Source organism: Festucalex cinctus, chromosome 20 (genome assembly GCF_051991245.1).
Source record: "Festucalex cinctus isolate MCC-2025b chromosome 20, RoL_Fcin_1.0, whole genome shotgun sequence".
Classification (NCBI taxonomy): domain Eukaryota; kingdom Metazoa; phylum Chordata; class Actinopteri; order Syngnathiformes; family Syngnathidae; genus Festucalex; species Festucalex cinctus.
In genome coordinates, this window is record NC_135430.1 from 9,144,057 (window position 1) to 9,161,942 (window position 17,886).

The following is a 17,886-nucleotide window of genomic DNA, read 5'->3' on the forward strand; positions in this document are numbered from 1 at the left end:
GTGAAGCGATGAAGCGAAACACATTCGCACCGGACATCTTCTTTCAAATTTAAACCAACAAACGTATGTTTCCGCGATTTAAATTTAATTTGAAAGTACAAAGCGGATGTTGATCGGTATGAGTTGGTGTTGCGAGGGGAGGAGTGGGTGAGCAGAAAGTAGGTGCAATGTCGCCGCTCGCGAGCAGTTAAACATCCACAAAGTCTAAGTTTGAGGCTCACTTCCGCCACCGGCGACCACAAAGACGCAAGATGGCGGCGGAAGAGCTCAAGTACTTCACGCTCGACGACATCGCCAAGCACAACTCCGTCAAGTCCACTTGGATCATCATACACCATAAGGTCTATGACGTCACCAGGTTCCTCGAGGAGGTGAGCGAGCGCCAACTCAACAACACAACACAACAAAAGTGAAGGCAACACACCAGCATCTCCAGACACACGATTACAACAATATAACGTCAACAAGACAACTCCAAGATTACAGTAACACAATCACAATGACACAACCACAACACTACTACTGTACAATACAATTAGAGCAAGACAACTGCAACTATACAACATTAGTACTTAAAAACACAACAATTACAACTCCAAGAACACAACTAAAGCTCCAGAAAGACAACAATTACTACGACACAACTACAGCTTAAACAGAAACACAATAATTACAAAATACAACTGCAGCAACACAACTGGGCGATAAAGACAAAATTTTATTTCTCAATATTCCCGACAGATATCTCGATACCAATACGATAACGATATTACCTTGGAAAACTAAGCATTTTTTTTTTCAAAGAAAAGCAAAAAAATCCAAAAATATTTTCAATTAGAACTTAATGACAGTCATCAACATTAACAAAGTTGGCAATAAATAAAACAAGAACTCCAAGAATCAGACGTCGCGTTGCGTTTGTGTTTTGATAAGCGTTATCAAAGTGAGCGTCTTTACGAGGCGTTCAAGGTCCGTGCGTGTGTGCGTTGGCAGCACCCGGGTGGCGAGGAGGTCCTGAGGGAGCACGCGGGCGGCGACGCCACCGAGAACTTCGAGGACATCGGACACTCCAGCGACGCCCGCGCCGTCGCCCAACAGATGCTCGTCGGGGAGCTGCATCCGGTACGCACGCACGCACGCATGCCTTCGACAACATGCGTGTTAAGTACACTCATGCAACTCTGCCTTTTGTGTGTTTGTTTGTTGTGTGTGTGTGCAGGACGACAGAGAGAAACTTGCCAAGCCTTCGGTAGGTTTAGTGTAATTGCACATCCACTGCAGTAGATGGCAGTGGCGCTTTCATTGTCAGAGTATTGGCTGTTCTGCAGAGATGTACTTTCAACAATTAAAAAATAAATAATTGAGAAGCACTGGGCTGGTATGGAGGACCAAAACTGCCAAAATTCAAAATAAATAAATGACTAACTAAATAAATAAATGACTAAAAGTGAAAATAAAAACAGTGATAACAAAATATAATTCAAAAATTATATCAAAAAATATATATAAATGGAAATTAAAAAGAAATATATATATATATATATATGAATACATTTGTATTTAATGTTTTAATTAGATTTTTTTATATAATTATATTATATTTATTTAGTCATTTATTTTTAATTTTGGCAGTTTTGGTCCGTACTGCCAAGTCTAAATGTTATTCAAATGTGTGTGTGTGTGTATATATATATATATATATATCCATCCATCCATCCATTTTCTTGACCGCTTATTCCTCACAAGGGTCGCGGGGGCTGCTGGCGCCTATCTCAGCTGGCTCTGGGCAGTAGGCGGGGGACACCCTGGACTGGTTGCCAGCCAATCGCAGGGCACACAGAGACGAACAACCATCCGCACTCACACGCACACCTAGGGACAATTCGGAGCGCCCAATTAACCTGCCATGCATGTCTTTGGAATGTGGGAGGAGACCGGAGTACCCGGAGAAGACCCACGCGGGCACGGGGAGAACATGCAAACTCCACCCAGGAAGGTCCGAGCCTGGACTCGAACCGGAGACCTCAGAACTGGGAAGCGGACGTGCTAACCACTCAACTACCGTGCCGCCTATATATATATATATATATATATATATATATATATATATATATATATTGTTCTTTTTATTTCCATTAATATTTTTTTGACATATTTTTCAAATTATATTTTTTATATTCGTTTTTATTTTCACTTTTAGTCATTTATTTATTTATTTAGTCATTTATTTATATATTTAGTCATTTATTTTTTATTTTGGCAGTTTTGGTCCGTACTGCCAAGTCGAAATGTTATTCAAATGTATATATATATATTTTTTGTTCTTTTTATTGCCATTTATAATAATTTATTTGAATATACTTTTAAAATTATATATATATATTTTTATATCCATTTTTATTTTCACTTTTAGTCATTTATTTATTTTGAATTTTGGCAGTTTGATCCTCAGGCTAGATGCTAAAACTTTGACAGAAAATTCTTAATATTTAATCAAGTTTTCCCATTCACTCTTAAAAAAATAATAATCGATGAACATTTAAAATTTTCAGCATTTTTTGTTTGTAAAACTCTCCTAAAAAGTATTGCCTTCATACCGTCTTGCTCAAGTGAGTTGAGAGCTTCATTATTGTGCTCTGTCTATGGTCAATTGCTAATCTTTTTGGTTGGGCATCATTTTTATTTGATAAGTGTGGTGATGATGATGATGAGCTGTGTTTGTTTTCCAGGAAAGTCTGGCGACTACTTTGGAGGAGGAGCCAAGGTATGTACGCAAACACCCACGCACGCACACGCATGCGCCCACATGACCTTGTTTGTTGTTGGCAGCTGGTGGCCCAATTGGTTGATTCCGGTGGCGGCGGCCGCCATCGTCACGCTGATGTATCGCATGTACACGTCCGAGAGCGAGCTGTGACGTCATCGCGCGACGTCATCATCACGTACGGCGGGCGACGGAGCGAACTCTTCATTATTGGAGGCGTGGCCTCTTTTCCAAACATGGCCACCGTGACGCTGGAGCCAATCAACGCTGGAATCTGAAGAAATCAAATCATTTAGGCACAATCATCACTTTAGTACGATGCCATGTTTCTTTTCCACGCTTTCCACTTTTAGATTTGTAACTTTTGGAGTGGCCTTTACTTCATGGCGAGGAAGATTTTGTGTTCCGTGACGCGTTTCAAGAGAACGTGGAACTTTTATTTTTATTTTTTTTTATTTTTTTTAAATAAGCCAAGGCTCAAATTTACCTTTAGAATATGCACATTTACCAAATTGGCCTTTTTTCTATTTTTTTTTTTTTTTTTGGTAGATTTTGAGTTCAACACAAAATAATATTACGCCATCTTGCGGGAGACCACTGGTGCTTGCTCATATCGAGAACACACTCGCAAGTCAAGGTAGAAATGTCGAAGTTCGGGCTTGCCAGCAGATGGCGCCATTTCATTTCGGGACAATCGTCTTTGCAATCTTTTGTCTCGATGTGTTTTTTGTTTTGTTTTGTTTTTGTCTTTTTTTGTTGTCTCGTCTCCATGTGGTGGAAAATGAACGAAGTGGTGACGTCAGTGTTGACTTTCTAGTGACGCACTCGGGGCGCCGTTACGTAAGCCGACAGCTGGATGTTGTTTGGGTTGTAGTCCAGTTTGATTGACGTCGTGATGACGTCACTTGACATGTTTTAGAAGAAATAAGCTACATTTCAATTTGACAATAAACATGAATGATTTCCAAATACGATATTGTGATCTGATTTTTTTCCCCCTCCTCTGGGGTTGAAACTACTTTTTTTATTTTTTATTATTCATTTTGACACTTTTGTTATTGAAACTTTTTTGTTTAATAAGACACATTTTAGATAATTAAAATTCTGCTTTTAAGTTGCAACCCTATTACCTTTTTTTTATTATTATTATTTTATTTTATTTTATTCCGACAGTACCAGAAAAACATCCGTCCACATATTGTTGGGCTCAACTTTGTGAAAGAAATACTCTGAATTCACTTGAAAACCTTTACTCAAGTCATATTCATCAAGTCTGAGTGACTTGTTGCTGTCAGGTAAAAGTGATATCAAAATGTGTCCAAGAATGTGAGAGTTGTGTTACGGTTAATACGTTTGCATACGTGACATCAGGTGCGCGGGCGTGGGTGGGGGCTTGGTGGGGGAGGTCAATGGGGGGCGTCCCCTCCCCTATACAAGCAGGCCCCAGCGCGGACTCTGACCGGCAGCCGAAGGAGCAGCACATTGGACCGGTCTGCAGGCTGAGTCACGTCCCGGTCCGGATCAGCGCCGCCGCTCCAGGCCGGGATGGACCGCAACCGCCAACCAGACCCCGACCCGGACACGGACGACCAACTGGACGACGAGCAGGACGCGCGGCAGCTGGAGCGCCGCATGAGCGACAGGCGGCGGGCCCGGTCGCTGCCCGCCTGCACGGCCTCGCTGCTGCTGGCCTCAGTGTCCGGGAGCGAGCGGCGCAAGCGGGTCCAGTTCGCCGACTCCCTCGGCCTGAGTCTGGCCAGCGTCAAGCACTTCAGCGCGCTGGAGGAGCCGCGCGTGCCCAACAACGTGTTCTCCAGACACACTGGGCGTCCGGCGGCGGGGGCGTTGCACCCGGACCCGGACCCGGCGGCGGGAGCGCGCCTTGTGGCCTGCTTCGCCGAGCCCGAGGACCCGGACTCCCGGGTTCGGATGCTGCGCGTGTGCCTGGAGCGACTCTCCGTCAATCACTTCGACGTGCGCGGCCACGTGCGTGTGCTGAGCGGGAGCGCGCGCGGCGAGGTGGGCGTGCGCTACACCTTCAACGAGTGGCTCTCCCACGTGGACGCGCAGGCCCTGCTGGTGGACGCGCAGCTGCCGGGCGGCGGGGGCGCGCGCTACGTCTTCACCGTCTACACGCCCCCCGAGATGGAGGCCGGGGCCGCCGTGCACATGGCCGTCTACTTCCGCTCCGACGAGGGCGAATTCTGGGACAACAACGACGGGCGGAACTTCACGCTGCGTTACCGCGCGCCCGCTTTGCCGCCATCTCCTGAGCCGCACGACCGCTGAGCGCCGCGGCCAACAGGAAGTGACGTCACACTGCTCGTCAATACACTCTTGAACAGAGTTCTTTTCCCGGGGATTTTGTTCCCAACCTTCCCACAAGTGCCACTGAAAGAAATGTATTCATAATTCTACTTTTAAATACTTCTTAAAAGACACTTTGTACAGTTTGTATAACATCACTTTGAGGAAAACGGAAACGACTCTCACTTCACAAATAAGAGGCCTAGCATGCTTCTAGCCGTTTGTCATTCCCACTTGAACGTTTACTGTAAAACAAAATCTTTCTTGCTTCAAAAGCCATCACTGGTTGCATACAAAAAAATAAAATGGAAAAAATGCCATGTATGCCAATGCAATTACAAATGTGTTGAACATAATGAAATAAAGAAAAGTTTTATTCAAATAATTGATAATAAAATGTTTAAGCACACAACGATGTCACATTTTCTAATATAATGCCGGTGTCAATATCAAATACTCAAACAGGTCATACGTGTGGATTTTGAAGCACAAATGACTCTGAAAGCACTGAGGACAATCACTGTTTTGGCCAGCAGGGGGTGCGCTGTTCCCACATCCTGCAACATCGACAGGGAATCTTTTTGTCTCTCCAGGTGGCACACAAGTCATTTTGGTGCTCAACACATGTTAAAGCGACGACCTCACAATCTGGCCGGTCCTCAAACAACACGCAGGTCTATTATTAGCATGTCTGCAAGCTGCGCGGTCACTCACCCGCTTCACCTTCGCTCTGCTAACCTGACATCTGACCCCGCCCATTCGTATCTCTGCAGCATCCACGTGTCACGCGACCAAAACGTGCGGGGCTTAAAAAGCTTTCAAATGTGCAATTTGTCATAAAGTGCTTTTATTTTTTACTTTCTTCTTGAAACATCCCAAAAGACTGCGGAAGGAATGTTGGAAGCTCCCCCACACTTCCCATGATGCACCGCCCACCTCACAAACTGCAATCCGATTGGCCGATGTGACGTCACGTGCTCCTCTTGTTACTCCACCACCGTCTTCTGGGCCTGGTACATGTTGCCCACGGCCACCTGCGCACGGAGAAATCATGACATCATCACCCAGTCATCAGGGCATGCCTGCTTCGTCGTGGCAATCACATCAAGTCATGACATCACATGCAATCACAATAAATAAATAAATAAATAAATACATAAAAAAAGTCACATGACAGGTATTGAATGTTTATTTGCCCTTCTGTGTTACTTGCTATTGAGCAACACTCGCTCGTTTGCCATCACTCTAGTCTGTGTGCACTCGATTGATTTTGTGCTGTACACAAACAAGATGAAAAGACCCCCCCCCCCCCCCCCCAGAACAAATTAGTTCCACATGACCACATGTGCAAGGGTGTCTTGAGATACAAGCTGAATAAGTTCTGTCAACATGCTCGCAAATCAAAACACGTCATTCCAGTCTATCTGCTCCCCAAAAAGACACAAATGGCTGTACTTAAATATAAGAATAAGGGAAAATAGCACTCTATAACATTGTACTTTAAAAACATAGTTTGAACTGTTTGACCAATTCCATGTGCTGTGCCCGGCTTAGCCACCAGGAGGCGGTACAGTACAGAAACAAACAAAGAAGAACAGTATGTATTATGGACTGGTAAAATTTGTTGTTATGCACAGTACATGTTGAATCGTTATTTAAATACACTTTATTTTCCTCTATCAAAATTTAAGTAACTTTTGATGTGTCCGTGTACAGCAACGAGTATTTGGTTAAGTTGTTTTAACTATTAAAGAGTATTTTTGTAGACTTACATAGTTCCTCAAGTAACTTAATTAGTCTTTTAGTACATCTGCTTGGAGTATTTGGGTAACATTTAGGGAGTATTTTAGTAGATGTAAGAGTATTTAGTAAATAACAATAATTTGAATAAGGAATTGAGTTAAACACCTAAACTGTATTTTTGGAGGTGTTACTTGGTGTCAGTAGTTTTGGACTTGAGACCACTTGCGATCACGTTTGAAATCATCCAAAATCTCATAAAGTGAGCGCAGAGCAGACGTGACCATGTTGTGTCACATTGACTTTTGCGCCACTCACACTTATTTCTCTCATATACTTAAAAAAACAAAACAAAAACCCCCAAAACGTATTTCTCTCATAGAAAGGAATGAGTGGAATAGCTGCATGCGGCCACCAGGGGACGCCAATTGCTCATAGGACTGCAATGACGACATTTTCCGCCCCCCCATTGGCCGCCATGTGCCGTAGGAGTGTGGCTTTTTATGCCAATCAGCAGCGAGGGGCGTGGCCTTCATGGAAATTGCTGCGGCGAGAAGGAGGCTTCCTCTGCTGCCGCCACACACGATGATGATGATGATGATGACGACGATGATGATGATGATGATTTTGATGAGGATGACAATTGCTTGTAAGCTGAACGAGGAAGAAAGACGAGCACACGTGCTTGTTGCTTTCGGCCTTTTGGTCTTTTTGTCCTCCAAGCTTTCCTTGGCTCCTGATCATTTCAGAAATCATTTTTGAAAGCTTGTCAATACGTGGCTGAAATGGTTTCTTGAAAAGTTGTCGTGTCATCTTTCTTGCTCGTCCTCCTTAGCGCGGTTCCACACGCTGTGTTTTGGTGCGTCTCTCCTTTTCCCTCTTTAAAGCGTGGCGGGGACAAGAGGAGATCCCGAAAGTGATGCAATCGTTCTCCTCACCCTTATATGAACTCATTCGGCACAGGAAATTAGTTACTCGATTACTTGGGTAATCCATTATTGACGTTGCAAGGCGGACAGTTGACGGGTGTCTCGGTGTCCGCTTGTTATGCCAACACATACTTGTAGCTTTCAAGGTTAACTCGACTTTTTTTAAAGTGTATTTGCCCGTTCTACTCAGAACATGTCTGCGTTTCATTTCGTTAACAGGAACATTTTTTTTCTATTTTAGTTGTAGTTATTTAATTTTCAGGACGATGTCTCCATTTATTATGAAGCTTTTGTACATGTCACGAAATTTACCATGTAGCTATGGAGGACCGAAACTGCCAAAAGTCGAAATTAATAAATGACTAAATAAATAAATAAATGAATGACTAAAAGTGAAAGTAAAAATCAATATAAAAAAATATAATTCGAAAATTATATCTAAAAAAAATAAATATAAATGGAAGTAAATCCATTTTTATTTTTACTTTTAGTCATTTAGCTATTTATTTAGTCATTTATTTATTTAGTCATTTATTTACTTTGAATTTTGGCAGTTTTGAGCCGGAGGGCCAAGTCGAAATGTTATTCAAATGAGGGGGCGGTCCTAAGCATGTCTTGGGTTGGACTCAGCCGCCTGTCATTGGTCAAGTGAGCAGCTCGGAGAACAAGGAAGTCTCGCCGGCTTACAATGGAGAGCTCCAGCAATGGACGACGATCGTGTCCACCTGTCACCCTCAACTTGCGATTTGAGTTATAAGTCAACAAGTGAGAGCAGACAGTGGACACGATAGTAGTCCATTGCTGGAACCATCGCAAGCCGGCAAGACTTCCTTGTTCGCCCGAGTTGCTCACTCAACCAATGACAGGAGGCTGAGTCCAACCCAAGACATGCTTAGGACCGCCCCCTCATTTGAATAACATTTCGACTTGGCCCTCCGGCTCAAAACTGCCAAAATTCAAAATAAATAAATGACTAAATAGTAACAGTTTAATAACAGTTTTGGTCCTCCATGTGTAGCTTGTTTCATAAAATGTCCACTCAAAAACCCATTTTAGCAATCCGGGAGTTGGGAATGATGATCGCGAATGTGGCATTCATCATTCCCGACTAACCGTGTGTGTGTGCGTGAGGGTTTGCGGGGAGCCGCAGGGAGTGGGGGCTGCGGATTTCCAGTGACGGTAGGAAAGCAAAGGGGAGGGGTGGTGGCGAGGAGGGGGGGCGTCGAGGTAAGTCGGTGACGCAGTCGTTCACGCAGAGTGTCGTCCTACTTTCGCAGGCGCTCGGCTTCGTCTTCCCAAAAAGCTCAACGTGCATCAGCGAGCGCTGATTTAAATGTTGGCCTGCGGCGCTTGATGTGCGCAGACGCACACAAACACAGCCTGTGACAACACACACACTATCCTTCACGGCGTCTGCTGGCAGCACCCGAGAATGAACCCGAGGGCCCTGATGCATTATGGGAACAAGCTCGGGTGATTAGCCGGGCCGGGGCCTGCGCGCGTGCACAGGTTTTGTGCGAGAGGGACAGGTGGCAGGTCAGTGAACAGGTGTTCATCTGCATACTAGTCAAACATGCGGCTAACGCTAGCGTGCACATGTGCGCTACCTGTCTCTGTATCAGCGTCAGCAACTGGCGACCCTCCAGCACCAGCCGCTCCACCGTCTTTGGGTCATCCACGTTCTTGTTGACACGGAAAGCGTCACGCACACGCCGCACTGCGTACGTCCTGGAAGACATGCAGATAATTATTACAATTATGATTATCATTACATTTTTATCTTTACAGTCAATTGTTTTTATACTGTAATTGTGCCTTGAGATACGAGATGAATTTGTTCTGTGACTGTGTTTCACCACCAGGGGGGCAGTGCAGTAAAATGCTGTAATAGGCATTTTTTTGTGGAGGATAAAGAATATATATCTATAGTTATATCTTTCTACATGTGTTGCTCCCAATGATCTATACATATACACACACACATATACATACATACATACATACATATATATATATATATATATATATATATATATATATATATATGACTGGATAGTAGAGATGTAACGATATCCAAATATCACTATACGATATTATCATGATATGAAGCTCACGATACGATAATTATCACGGTATTGTGGGGAGGTTGGCGATATTTAAAATAGGTCACAATATTGTAAAAAAAAAAAAAAAAAAGCTCATACTAAAAAAAAAAAAAAAAAAAAAAAAAAAAAAGCACAATGTTGTACTTTTGCATATAACAGCAATACATATAAACTACCTCCAATCTCTAATAGCACTTAATATTGTGGCACTTACTCACCTAATGCTAGCCCAAATTGAGTTCCTCCACATATTGACTCACTTCACAAGCATATTACAATCCCCTTCATCTTACAATTAGTGATTTTAAATATAGAAGGGCCAAAACATCCCAAATGAAACTTAAACCACTACAAAAATAGCCACCAGAGGGTACTAGAACTGCACAAATGGAAATCAATCTGACTTTTTTTAACAGATGTGTATCTTTTAAATATTGTGAACATGACGACGACGATATTGTTGCAGATTTAATATCACGATATTGCCATTATCGTTACATCCCTACTGGATAGTCGATAGGCCAAGACTTTTGAGGTCACGATGGCCGCCATATTGTTCCTCCCAAGAAACATTTCTCGGCATACGATCCTATACATTTACAGTATCGAAACTGGAGAATATTTGAGACAGTACTTAGAAAAAAATAGCATGATTTATGGTGTTTTAAATTTATTATACACAAACAAAATTACTTCAGTCATTTTACAACTTGCCTTAAATACATGTATAAATTATATGCTTAATGTTTAGTACAAGAGGAAACTTTTATTTTATTTATGTATTTATTTTATTAGTTTGTATTTATTTATATAATTTTATTTTATTTAAATTATTATTTTAAATATTTTTTATTAACGAATTATAACTGTAATTCAACAAAAGATGCCTCTGCCAAATCTAATATTGGGGTCTAAGGAACAGAGCGATAAAATATAAAGCAGTATATACGGTCCACTTGATAATTACATTTTTTTTTTAACTTGTTAAAAAATCGTGACCGAAATTGGCAAATGTAACCAATTCCTGAAAAATAGCGCGTTGAGGCAACATTCTTGGCTCAAGTTTCCCCTGGAAAGACGCTAACAAAAAAAGTCTGCTTTCCCGTGAAAGCTGACAGGTCGCAGGCGGAGGTCGCCCGAGTTCAACCGACTCGGCTGTTGCCGCTAATTTGATTTGTGCAGCTCGGGGATTGAAAACACACACACGCGGCAGAAATCAATAAGGCGATAGCCAGCAGAGGGAGTATACACAGTGTCGGATGACTGTGTGTTTGCAAACACACACCCACCCTCCAACCATTATTGTTTATTTTTACAATTCATCTTTTAAGGCCACTCTGCATCACAAATTTTGAAGCTATTTTTTTAATTGGATTTTTAGTACAAAGGCAAGTTCCAATTTAGTAGTATGCCTTCTTGGGGCTGAATTGTACATGAATTCCAAGTGGGGCTTTTTTTTGGAGGGAGGTAAAACCGTAGTTGCTTCAATTTGCCGTTTGTCCTGATGATGGAGTGGAGATGCGACAGAGCTGGCAGACGCTCAGTGACCTTGACAAGTTCCACTTCTTCTTCTTCTACTTGCGGGCGCAGCTCATTGAGCATTTAAGAGCGAGCCAGTAAAGCGGTGATGGATCGGCTTTACGAGGCGTCGTTAAACACGAGCGCCGTACAAGGACATGATGGCGGGATGACGAGCCAGCGGCTTTTATACAGGCGGGATGGAGGGAGGATGAGAAACGGCAATGAAGGGAAGCAGAGAGGACGATGGAACAAAAGATACCGTCGAGGCTGGCAGGAAAAGTGAAGCGCAAGTTTGATGCTCACAACCACACATTTGTTACACTTTTTTTTGTCACACACAACGCATGTAAACGACATCGTCACAGGACATTATTTCAAAATTGACAGTGCAGAAAGAGCGCAAACACATTATGATTCAGTCACTCACTGGTTTAATCTGTAACGTGTTCAAATTGTCAAACATTTTCTTCCCATAATGTTCAATGCGGCATCACTAGTCTAAACCCTGCTTTTTGATTAATAGTCTGTTTATGGAATATGTGACTTAAGCAGCACAATTTTACCCATCTCAGGGGGTGGCCATATTGCCACTTGCTGTCGACTAAAAATGACATCACAGTGCCTAAGGCAAATGTCACATGACCAAACAGCAGAAAAAAAGTTGAGTCATGAGATGTCCTTTTCAGTCAACAGCAACTGGCCACTGAATTTATTTTCCATAAACACAAATTACATTATATTAATCAGAATACAATGTTTAGCGTAGTAGCAAGCGCACAGAACAACATAAACATTTTTGACTTGATTTCCTCTTAATCCTTTGGTGCCCTCAAAACTCTAAAATTACTATTAAAACGAAATCATTGATTGATTACAAAACTTCTCCTCGAAAAAAGTTAGCCAAGTACTGTTACAATAAGGGCGTTCTATTTTATTTTCTTGCGTAAACGTGGAGGCTGTCACTCAGTGACGTCTGATGCAAACAATCAGAAGCTACATTTGCACGTAGCACGCCGCTGGCTGACACCCCCTTGAAAAGAAATTACGAGGCGAAAACTTGCGCGGCTATCGGCGAACATGTCTTACCTGTAATTGTACGATGGAAAGTTATAACTTTCTCGGAGGAGCATCCTGTACAGAGAAATCACCTGCGCTCTCGAGGACGCCGCCATCATGTTGCTAAGCTAACAGCTACAAAACATTGCGGACCAGGCATTAGGACCCCACTGTGAAGTGTGCCCAAAGAACGCCTGTCCAATTTAAACATTCGTGCCGCTGATTTCTTGCCTTTTCTGTGTTTTTTTTGTTCAAGTAAATTTATAATAACTCTTATTTTGTACAGTTTTGGCCAAGCTATATGCATATATTTAATAAATTGTACTTTGAATGACACCCTAAACATTCGGGCACGTAATTGTAGCTACTACACGGGAGATACTGCCATAAGGCGTTTGAAGGTAAGCCACCCTCGCTTCCTTAACTATCCTAAAATAAACATTGAGAAACACAAACTTTGTGTTTTACCGACATGCAGTGGTGTGAGAGTAATGCCCGTTATTGCAACACGCCAAACAGCATATATGTCGATCACCATATCGCTTTATTTCACCCTCGATTGGCCTTTGTTGTTATTGATTGCTTGGAGGAAAACAGACACGAGCTAAGAGCGATTCAGAGTTATTTGTTTCAAAAGTTAAAAGCTAAAGATTAATTAACTTGCTTGCTGTGGTCGCAGATGTCTTCAAATAAATTTACAATAATTGATGATATGTCTAATATTTGTCACTGACGCACTGTCATCATTTATTTCACCGAAAATATTAGACACGCCTCTTACTATGATACAGTACACTTCTAATCCGCACTCTTGCAAAGTGCAACCACGCGACTAAACGAAATCTTCAAACGTCAACATTATCACATTTGTAAAGGAGCAATTTTGATATAGCTCTTCCATTGACGTCAGAATATGGACACTTTGTTATAAATTAAATTTATAACATATATATATATATATATATATATATATATATATATATATATATATATATATATATATATATATATATATATATATATATATATTCAATATGAGGATGGGAGGTTCAGATTATGGCTGGATGAATTATTTTTATGTATTTAATCTCTGGAATTACAACAAATACTGTAGTATTACTGCCTATTCTTGCTGCTAATTATGCTGCATCTTCAGCTACGTCAGCTCAATGATGCCTGGCATGTTGTGGCACAATGTGGTACTACTAAGTTGGGACTGCCTAATATGTATCTTTACAAATCATTCTTATAGCAGTGGGGCCCTGTTGGTAATACTTGGATGTCACTTTTTATTGTTTTGTTTGTCAAACTTGAAGTCGGTCATTCATTCATCCCATCATTTTTTTCCCCAGGAAGTTTTCTGTCCCTTGATGTTGGATTTTGCTGCAGTCATGTTGAGCAAATGACGCTGACCTTTTGTCTCAGCAATTTTTCTCAGTACAGAATATTCTGATGACGTTGCGCTTTGCTTCAGTCTGCAGGGGTCGCCGACAGAGTCGACGCCCTTCAGCGGACTTTTGGACATGATCCTCCGCCATTTGCTACTACGCCCCCTGCTGCCCCCTCTGGCCAGGTCACGCCGATGCGCCTGCACTCATGGCCCCGCCCTCAAACCCGACGCCAGCCAGGAGAGCGTGGAGGTGTTGAGCCGCGCCTACCCGTGCGACGACTTCACCAACGTCACGCCGAAGGTCCTGGCCAAAGTGGGCCGCAACCTCCACAACCAGCGGCATCACCCGCTGTGGCTCCTCAAGGAAAGGATCAAAGCTCACTTTTACAGGTGCCGCCGCTTTTAGCTGAGTCAGCAGAAAATGTGGTGAAGCGATTTTATGATTCTGCCATTTTGTGACCTTTCCACTTTGCGGTCACCATCAATTCTGTTGGTTGTGTTTTTTTTTCCCTCATCAAGTGCCTACACGAGTCGCTCGGGCAACCCGCTGTTTTCGGCCCATGACAACCTGAGCCCGGTAGTCACTGTGGAGCAGAATTTTGACAGGTCATTTGATTAATTGATTTTTTTTACAGCTGCATCCCGATCCATTCGGTTGTCTGCTCACCGACTTGATTTGATTGACAGCTTGCTGATCCCGCCCGAGCACCCAAGCAGGAAGCGTGGGGACAACTACTACCTGAACAGGTGAGTGGCCCCGCCCCCGCCCCACCCACATCATAACCGCCCGCCCGCCCGCCCGCTCACCTCCTCTCGCCAGGAGAACCATGCTGCGCGCGCACACCTCAGCCCACCAGAGGGAGCTGGTGAGCAGCGGGCTGGACGCCTTCCTCTTGGCGGGAGATGTCTACAGACGGGACGAGATCGACGCCAGTCACTACCCCGTTTTCCACCAGATGGAGGGCGTGCGCCTCTTCTCCAATCACCAGGTAACAAAAGTAGACTTGCTCCATATTCGACCAGCAACCCAGAATTCATTTGAGCTCTTTTAACCTAAAAGGAAAAACGAGAATATGGACATGTGGAACTGCCAATGTGGAGTAAACGTACTTGTAGGCTAAATGCTAATGCTAACATATTTGCTAACAACGTATTTGGCCTACATTATACCAATGCAAGAATGAGAGATTTGACACAATTTCATTTTAGGCTCAGAGAAAAAATCTGAAATGTAAAAAGTTTTATTTTTAAATTTCATTAGTTGGGGGGAAAAAAAAATGCTAAATTGGGGCACTCCTAAAACGGATTATTATAGTTTTTGAATTTTCATTTTAGTTAGTTTTAATTTTTTAAAGTTTTTTTTAATTATTTTTTTTTAATTAGTCATTTTTAATTAGTTTTTAGGGCGGTTATGTTTTTTTAATTTTTTTTATTAATTTTAGTTCTTTACAAAAAATGCTGATATTTAGTTTAATATTTGTGTGCAATATTTCATAAACATTATGGTAAAATGAAAAAACACATTTCTTACCTAGCGTTGCATTTCGGCTGAATTAAATGAAAAAGCAGGCGAGGTGAGCCATTGGAGCCAAAATTCAAGCACCCAAAATTGCGACGTCATCTGAAGGTGGTTTTCTATTGGCTGCTGCTAGATGACATCACTTCAGTGTGACACACTTTCAACCTTCCTTATTCCGTTAATATCGAAATAAATATACTTAAAATCACATTCACAAATTAACCTCAAAGACTCATGTATTAAATGAATCGCCAAAGAGTAAAACGAAGGACATTTTTGCTATGATTATAGTTAGTTTTGTAAGCGTAACATGTAGTTTTAGTTTTCGTTTTTCAAAAACTTTTATTTTGTTAACGAAAATGTTTTTTGAATTTAAGTTTTGTTATTTCGTTAGTTTTCGTGAACTAAAATAACCTTGCTCTTAAGTCAAGGTAGCACCACAGTATTCGACTTTTTTTTATTTTATTTTTTATTATTAATTATATAAGAGAAATTAATCATTTTTAGTTTTTTGTGTCAGATAAAAAAAACAACAAAAAAACTAAATAAAGACTATTTGATGATTGCCAGTAGAAGTAGTTCCTCTTACAAGATTGGTGGGAATTTTTTGCTCAGCTCTTCTGCGACGTGGCCAATGGCGACGAGCTGAACATGTTTGAGGCGGCGGGTGGGCGCAGGACGCCCCACAAACAGGAAGTCCACAGTCTGGAGGCCGTCAAGCTGCTGGAGTTCAACCTCAAACAAACGCTCGTCAGGCTCGTCAGGCACCTGTTCGGAGAAGGTCGGGCACGCCGACGACGTCGCCGATCCATCCCGCCGACGTCCCTTCTATCACGTGACTTCATCTTTCGTCCTCCTCGGCAGACTTGGAGGTGCGCTGGGTGGACTGCTACTTCCCCTTCACTCATCCCTCCTTCGAGATGGAGGTGCGTTTCCGTGGCGACTGGATGGAGGTGCTGGGCTGCGGAGTCATGGAGCAGCAGCTTCTCAACTCTGGTCAGAACGCACACAAGCGCGGGCAAAACATTTGGAGAGGTTCAGTCGTCACACAAAAACAGAAAATAGAAATTCATCTGGATGCATTTCACTAATACACTGCAATCAATAGCCAACCAATCACGTCACACTCAAAGCTACACATCATCAGCAGGAGTCGTATAACATTGTAAAAAGTTAATGTTAAAAATATTGACACCTCAATTCGAAAAGTGCAAAACATAATGCCAATAATATTATCATTATTATTATTATTATTACTAGGAATGGACAGTACTTACCAAGTATCGCATTGGGCTGATTCCAGGCCTTATTTAAAGGTATCGGTACTCTCGAGAGCGCCCTCTTGTGGCTGTTTATGATCAGAGACTAAATTAGAAATTACAATAGAAAATTGCCATTAATTTCATGTAATTTTAAGGAAAAAAAAATTGGGATATTTAGGTCTTTCTTTAAAATTATCATAAAAATAATCTGTTATTGTTTTTTTGGGGGAAATTTTACATATCAAAAGTACCGGTAAAAAAAGTGGTATCGAACACCTTTAATTGTTATTATTAATGACAATGATTTAGACTTAGATACAAAAAGTGCACAATGTACAAATTATTATTATTATTTTTAGGATGATCACTGACACCACTGGGCTAAAGGACTTGACATAATAATATAATTATAAAAAATAAACGAGTTAAAAAAAAAAATATCTGACAACATGTTTAGTAGAGGCATTATTGATAATTGTTTATTATAATCATGATAATTATCTTTTGCTGCAAGTGTTAATAAAAATAATAATTGGGGATGGGCGAGTACCCATACCAGTTATTGGCCCTTTTTCAATAATTGATGAGGAACTAAAAATAATAAGAATAGAAAATTACTATTAATTTAATTGGGATATGTAGGTATTTCTTGAAAAAAAAAATCTGACTTTTTTTGGGTTGGAAATTTTATGTATCAAAAGTACAAGTGGTATCGGTGCCAAGTACTCAATAGGCAAGGCAAGGCAAGGCAAGTTTATTTGTATAGCACATTTCATACACAAGGCAACTCAATGTGCTTTACACAAGGGAAAGACAACACATAAGCATCAAAAGTAGTAGTAGTTAACATTCAGAGGAAAAAAAAAAAAAAACATACAATAACAATCTTAAAACATTATTCAACAAACTTTAAAACATTTAACATAAGGAAGTTTAAAATAATATTAATATATTAATATATATAATTAATATTATTATTTAAAAAAAAAACAAAAAACACTTAATTAAAGCTGTTTAAAAGTCCCTAATCAAAGGTATAAGAAAAAAGCAAAGTTTTTAACCTGGATTTGAAAGCATTTACACTCGGGGCTGACTTCACTTCTGTTGGTAGCCTATTCCATCTGTGTGCAGCATAATAGCTAAATGCAGCTTCACCATTCAATAGTCGACTACTCATACTGGTATCGGTCTGAAGAAAAGCGTTATTGAACATCTCTAACATAATGTATAATAATATTAAATAGGCATCATTTATAGGCCTTCTGCTAAGTCACAGGTCGTAAACCCCACCCA

The 17,886-nt window shown here is 41.4% G+C and overlaps 4 protein-coding genes and 1 long non-coding RNA gene across 8 annotated transcripts in view; 3 read left to right on the forward strand and 2 right to left on the reverse strand.

Moving 5' to 3' along the window:
• Nucleotides 1-3,738, forward strand: cyb5a (cytochrome b5 type A (microsomal)). The gene is made up of 5 exons (XM_077508301.1): nucleotides 1-371; nucleotides 994-1,122; nucleotides 1,220-1,249; nucleotides 2,730-2,764; nucleotides 2,830-3,738. Exons 1-5 carry the CDS (start codon nucleotides 252-254, stop codon nucleotides 2,915-2,917), a joined length of 402 nt encoding a protein of 133 aa, XP_077364427.1. The 5' UTR covers nucleotides 1-251; the 3' UTR covers nucleotides 2,918-3,738.
• On the reverse strand, nucleotides 3,020-12,615 carry lyrm4b (LYR motif containing 4). 2 transcript variants are annotated; one of them, XR_013280784.1, is made up of 4 exons: nucleotides 12,453-12,615; nucleotides 9,348-9,468; nucleotides 6,008-6,105; nucleotides 3,020-3,038 (listed from the first exon to the last, which is right to left on the reverse strand). XR_013280784.1 is itself a non-coding variant. In XM_077508302.1 (3 exons), exons 1-3 carry the CDS (start codon nucleotides 12,539-12,541, stop codon nucleotides 6,058-6,060), a joined length of 258 nt encoding a protein of 85 aa, XP_077364428.1. In that variant the 5' UTR covers nucleotides 12,542-12,615; the 3' UTR covers nucleotides 5,897-6,057. The 2 variants fall into 2 exon arrangements, 1 of the variants encoding a protein (XP_077364428.1); XM_077508302.1 differs by lacking the exon at nucleotides 3,020-3,038 and having other exon boundaries at nucleotides 5,897-6,105.
• On the forward strand, nucleotides 4,207-5,483 carry ppp1r3g (protein phosphatase 1 regulatory subunit 3G). The gene has a single exon (XM_077508300.1). It carries the CDS (start codon nucleotides 4,310-4,312, stop codon nucleotides 5,051-5,053), a length of 744 nt encoding a protein of 247 aa, XP_077364426.1. The 5' UTR covers nucleotides 4,207-4,309; the 3' UTR covers nucleotides 5,054-5,483.
• The window catches only part of fars2 (phenylalanyl-tRNA synthetase 2, mitochondrial), a 15,646-nt gene continuing 10,123 nt past the window's right edge, over nucleotides 12,364-17,886 (forward strand). Inside the window, exons 1-7 of one of the 2 annotated variants that reach the window (XM_077508293.1) lie at nucleotides 12,364-12,823; nucleotides 13,897-14,202; nucleotides 14,332-14,418; nucleotides 14,500-14,559; nucleotides 14,633-14,801; nucleotides 15,947-16,112; nucleotides 16,196-16,327. In XM_077508293.1, coding sequence (XP_077364419.1) covers nucleotides 13,946-14,202; nucleotides 14,332-14,418; nucleotides 14,500-14,559; nucleotides 14,633-14,801; nucleotides 15,947-16,112; nucleotides 16,196-16,327 — 871 coding nt within the window. In that variant the 5' untranslated portion in view covers nucleotides 12,364-12,823; nucleotides 13,897-13,945. Of the gene's footprint in view, nucleotides 12,824-13,896; nucleotides 14,203-14,331; nucleotides 14,419-14,447; nucleotides 14,560-14,632; nucleotides 14,802-15,946; nucleotides 16,113-16,195; nucleotides 16,328-17,886 lie in introns of those variants that run through there. The other variant, XM_077508294.1, reaches the window with a different exon arrangement.
• Nucleotides 14,626-17,886, reverse strand: part of LOC144008926 (uncharacterized) — a 14,495-nt gene continuing 11,234 nt past the window's right edge. The window contains exons 4-6 of one of the 2 annotated variants that reach the window (XR_013280785.1): nucleotides 16,609-16,679; nucleotides 15,921-16,324; nucleotides 14,626-14,865 (exon numbers count right to left, since the gene is read on the reverse strand). This is a non-coding gene — a long non-coding RNA (uncharacterized LOC144008926). Of the gene's footprint in view, nucleotides 14,866-15,920; nucleotides 16,325-16,608; nucleotides 16,697-17,886 lie in introns of both variants that reach the window. The other variant, XR_013280786.1, reaches the window with a different exon arrangement.

Excerpts from the sequence above, each read along its gene's own strand:
- ppp1r3g (XM_077508300.1), top strand. The coding sequence starts at position 4,310 with ATGGACCGCAACCGCCAACCAGACCCCGACCCGGACACGGACGACCAA.
- cyb5a (XM_077508301.1), top strand. The coding sequence starts at position 252 with ATGGCGGCGGAAGAGCTCAAGTACTTCACGCTCGACGACATCGCCAAG. Across the intron at positions 1,250-2,729 it reads AGAAACTTGCCAAGCCTTCG|GAAAGTCTGGCGACTACTTT; the intron begins GTAGGTTTAGTG and ends TTTGTTTTCCAG. Across the intron at positions 2,765-2,829 it reads ACTTTGGAGGAGGAGCCAAG|CTGGTGGCCCAATTGGTTGA; the intron begins GTATGTACGCAA and ends TGTTGTTGGCAG.
- lyrm4b (XM_077508302.1), bottom strand. The coding sequence starts at position 12,541 with ATGATGGCGGCGTCCTCGAGAGCGCAGGTGATTTCTCTGTACAGGATG. Across the intron at positions 9,469-12,452 it reads TTTCCATCGTACAATTACAG|GACGTACGCAGTGCGGCGTG; the intron begins GTAAGACATGTT and ends CATGTCTTCCAG. Across the intron at positions 6,106-9,347 it reads TGACGCTGATACAGAGACAG|GTGGCCGTGGGCAACATGTA; the intron begins GTAGCGCACATG and ends CTCCGTGCGCAG.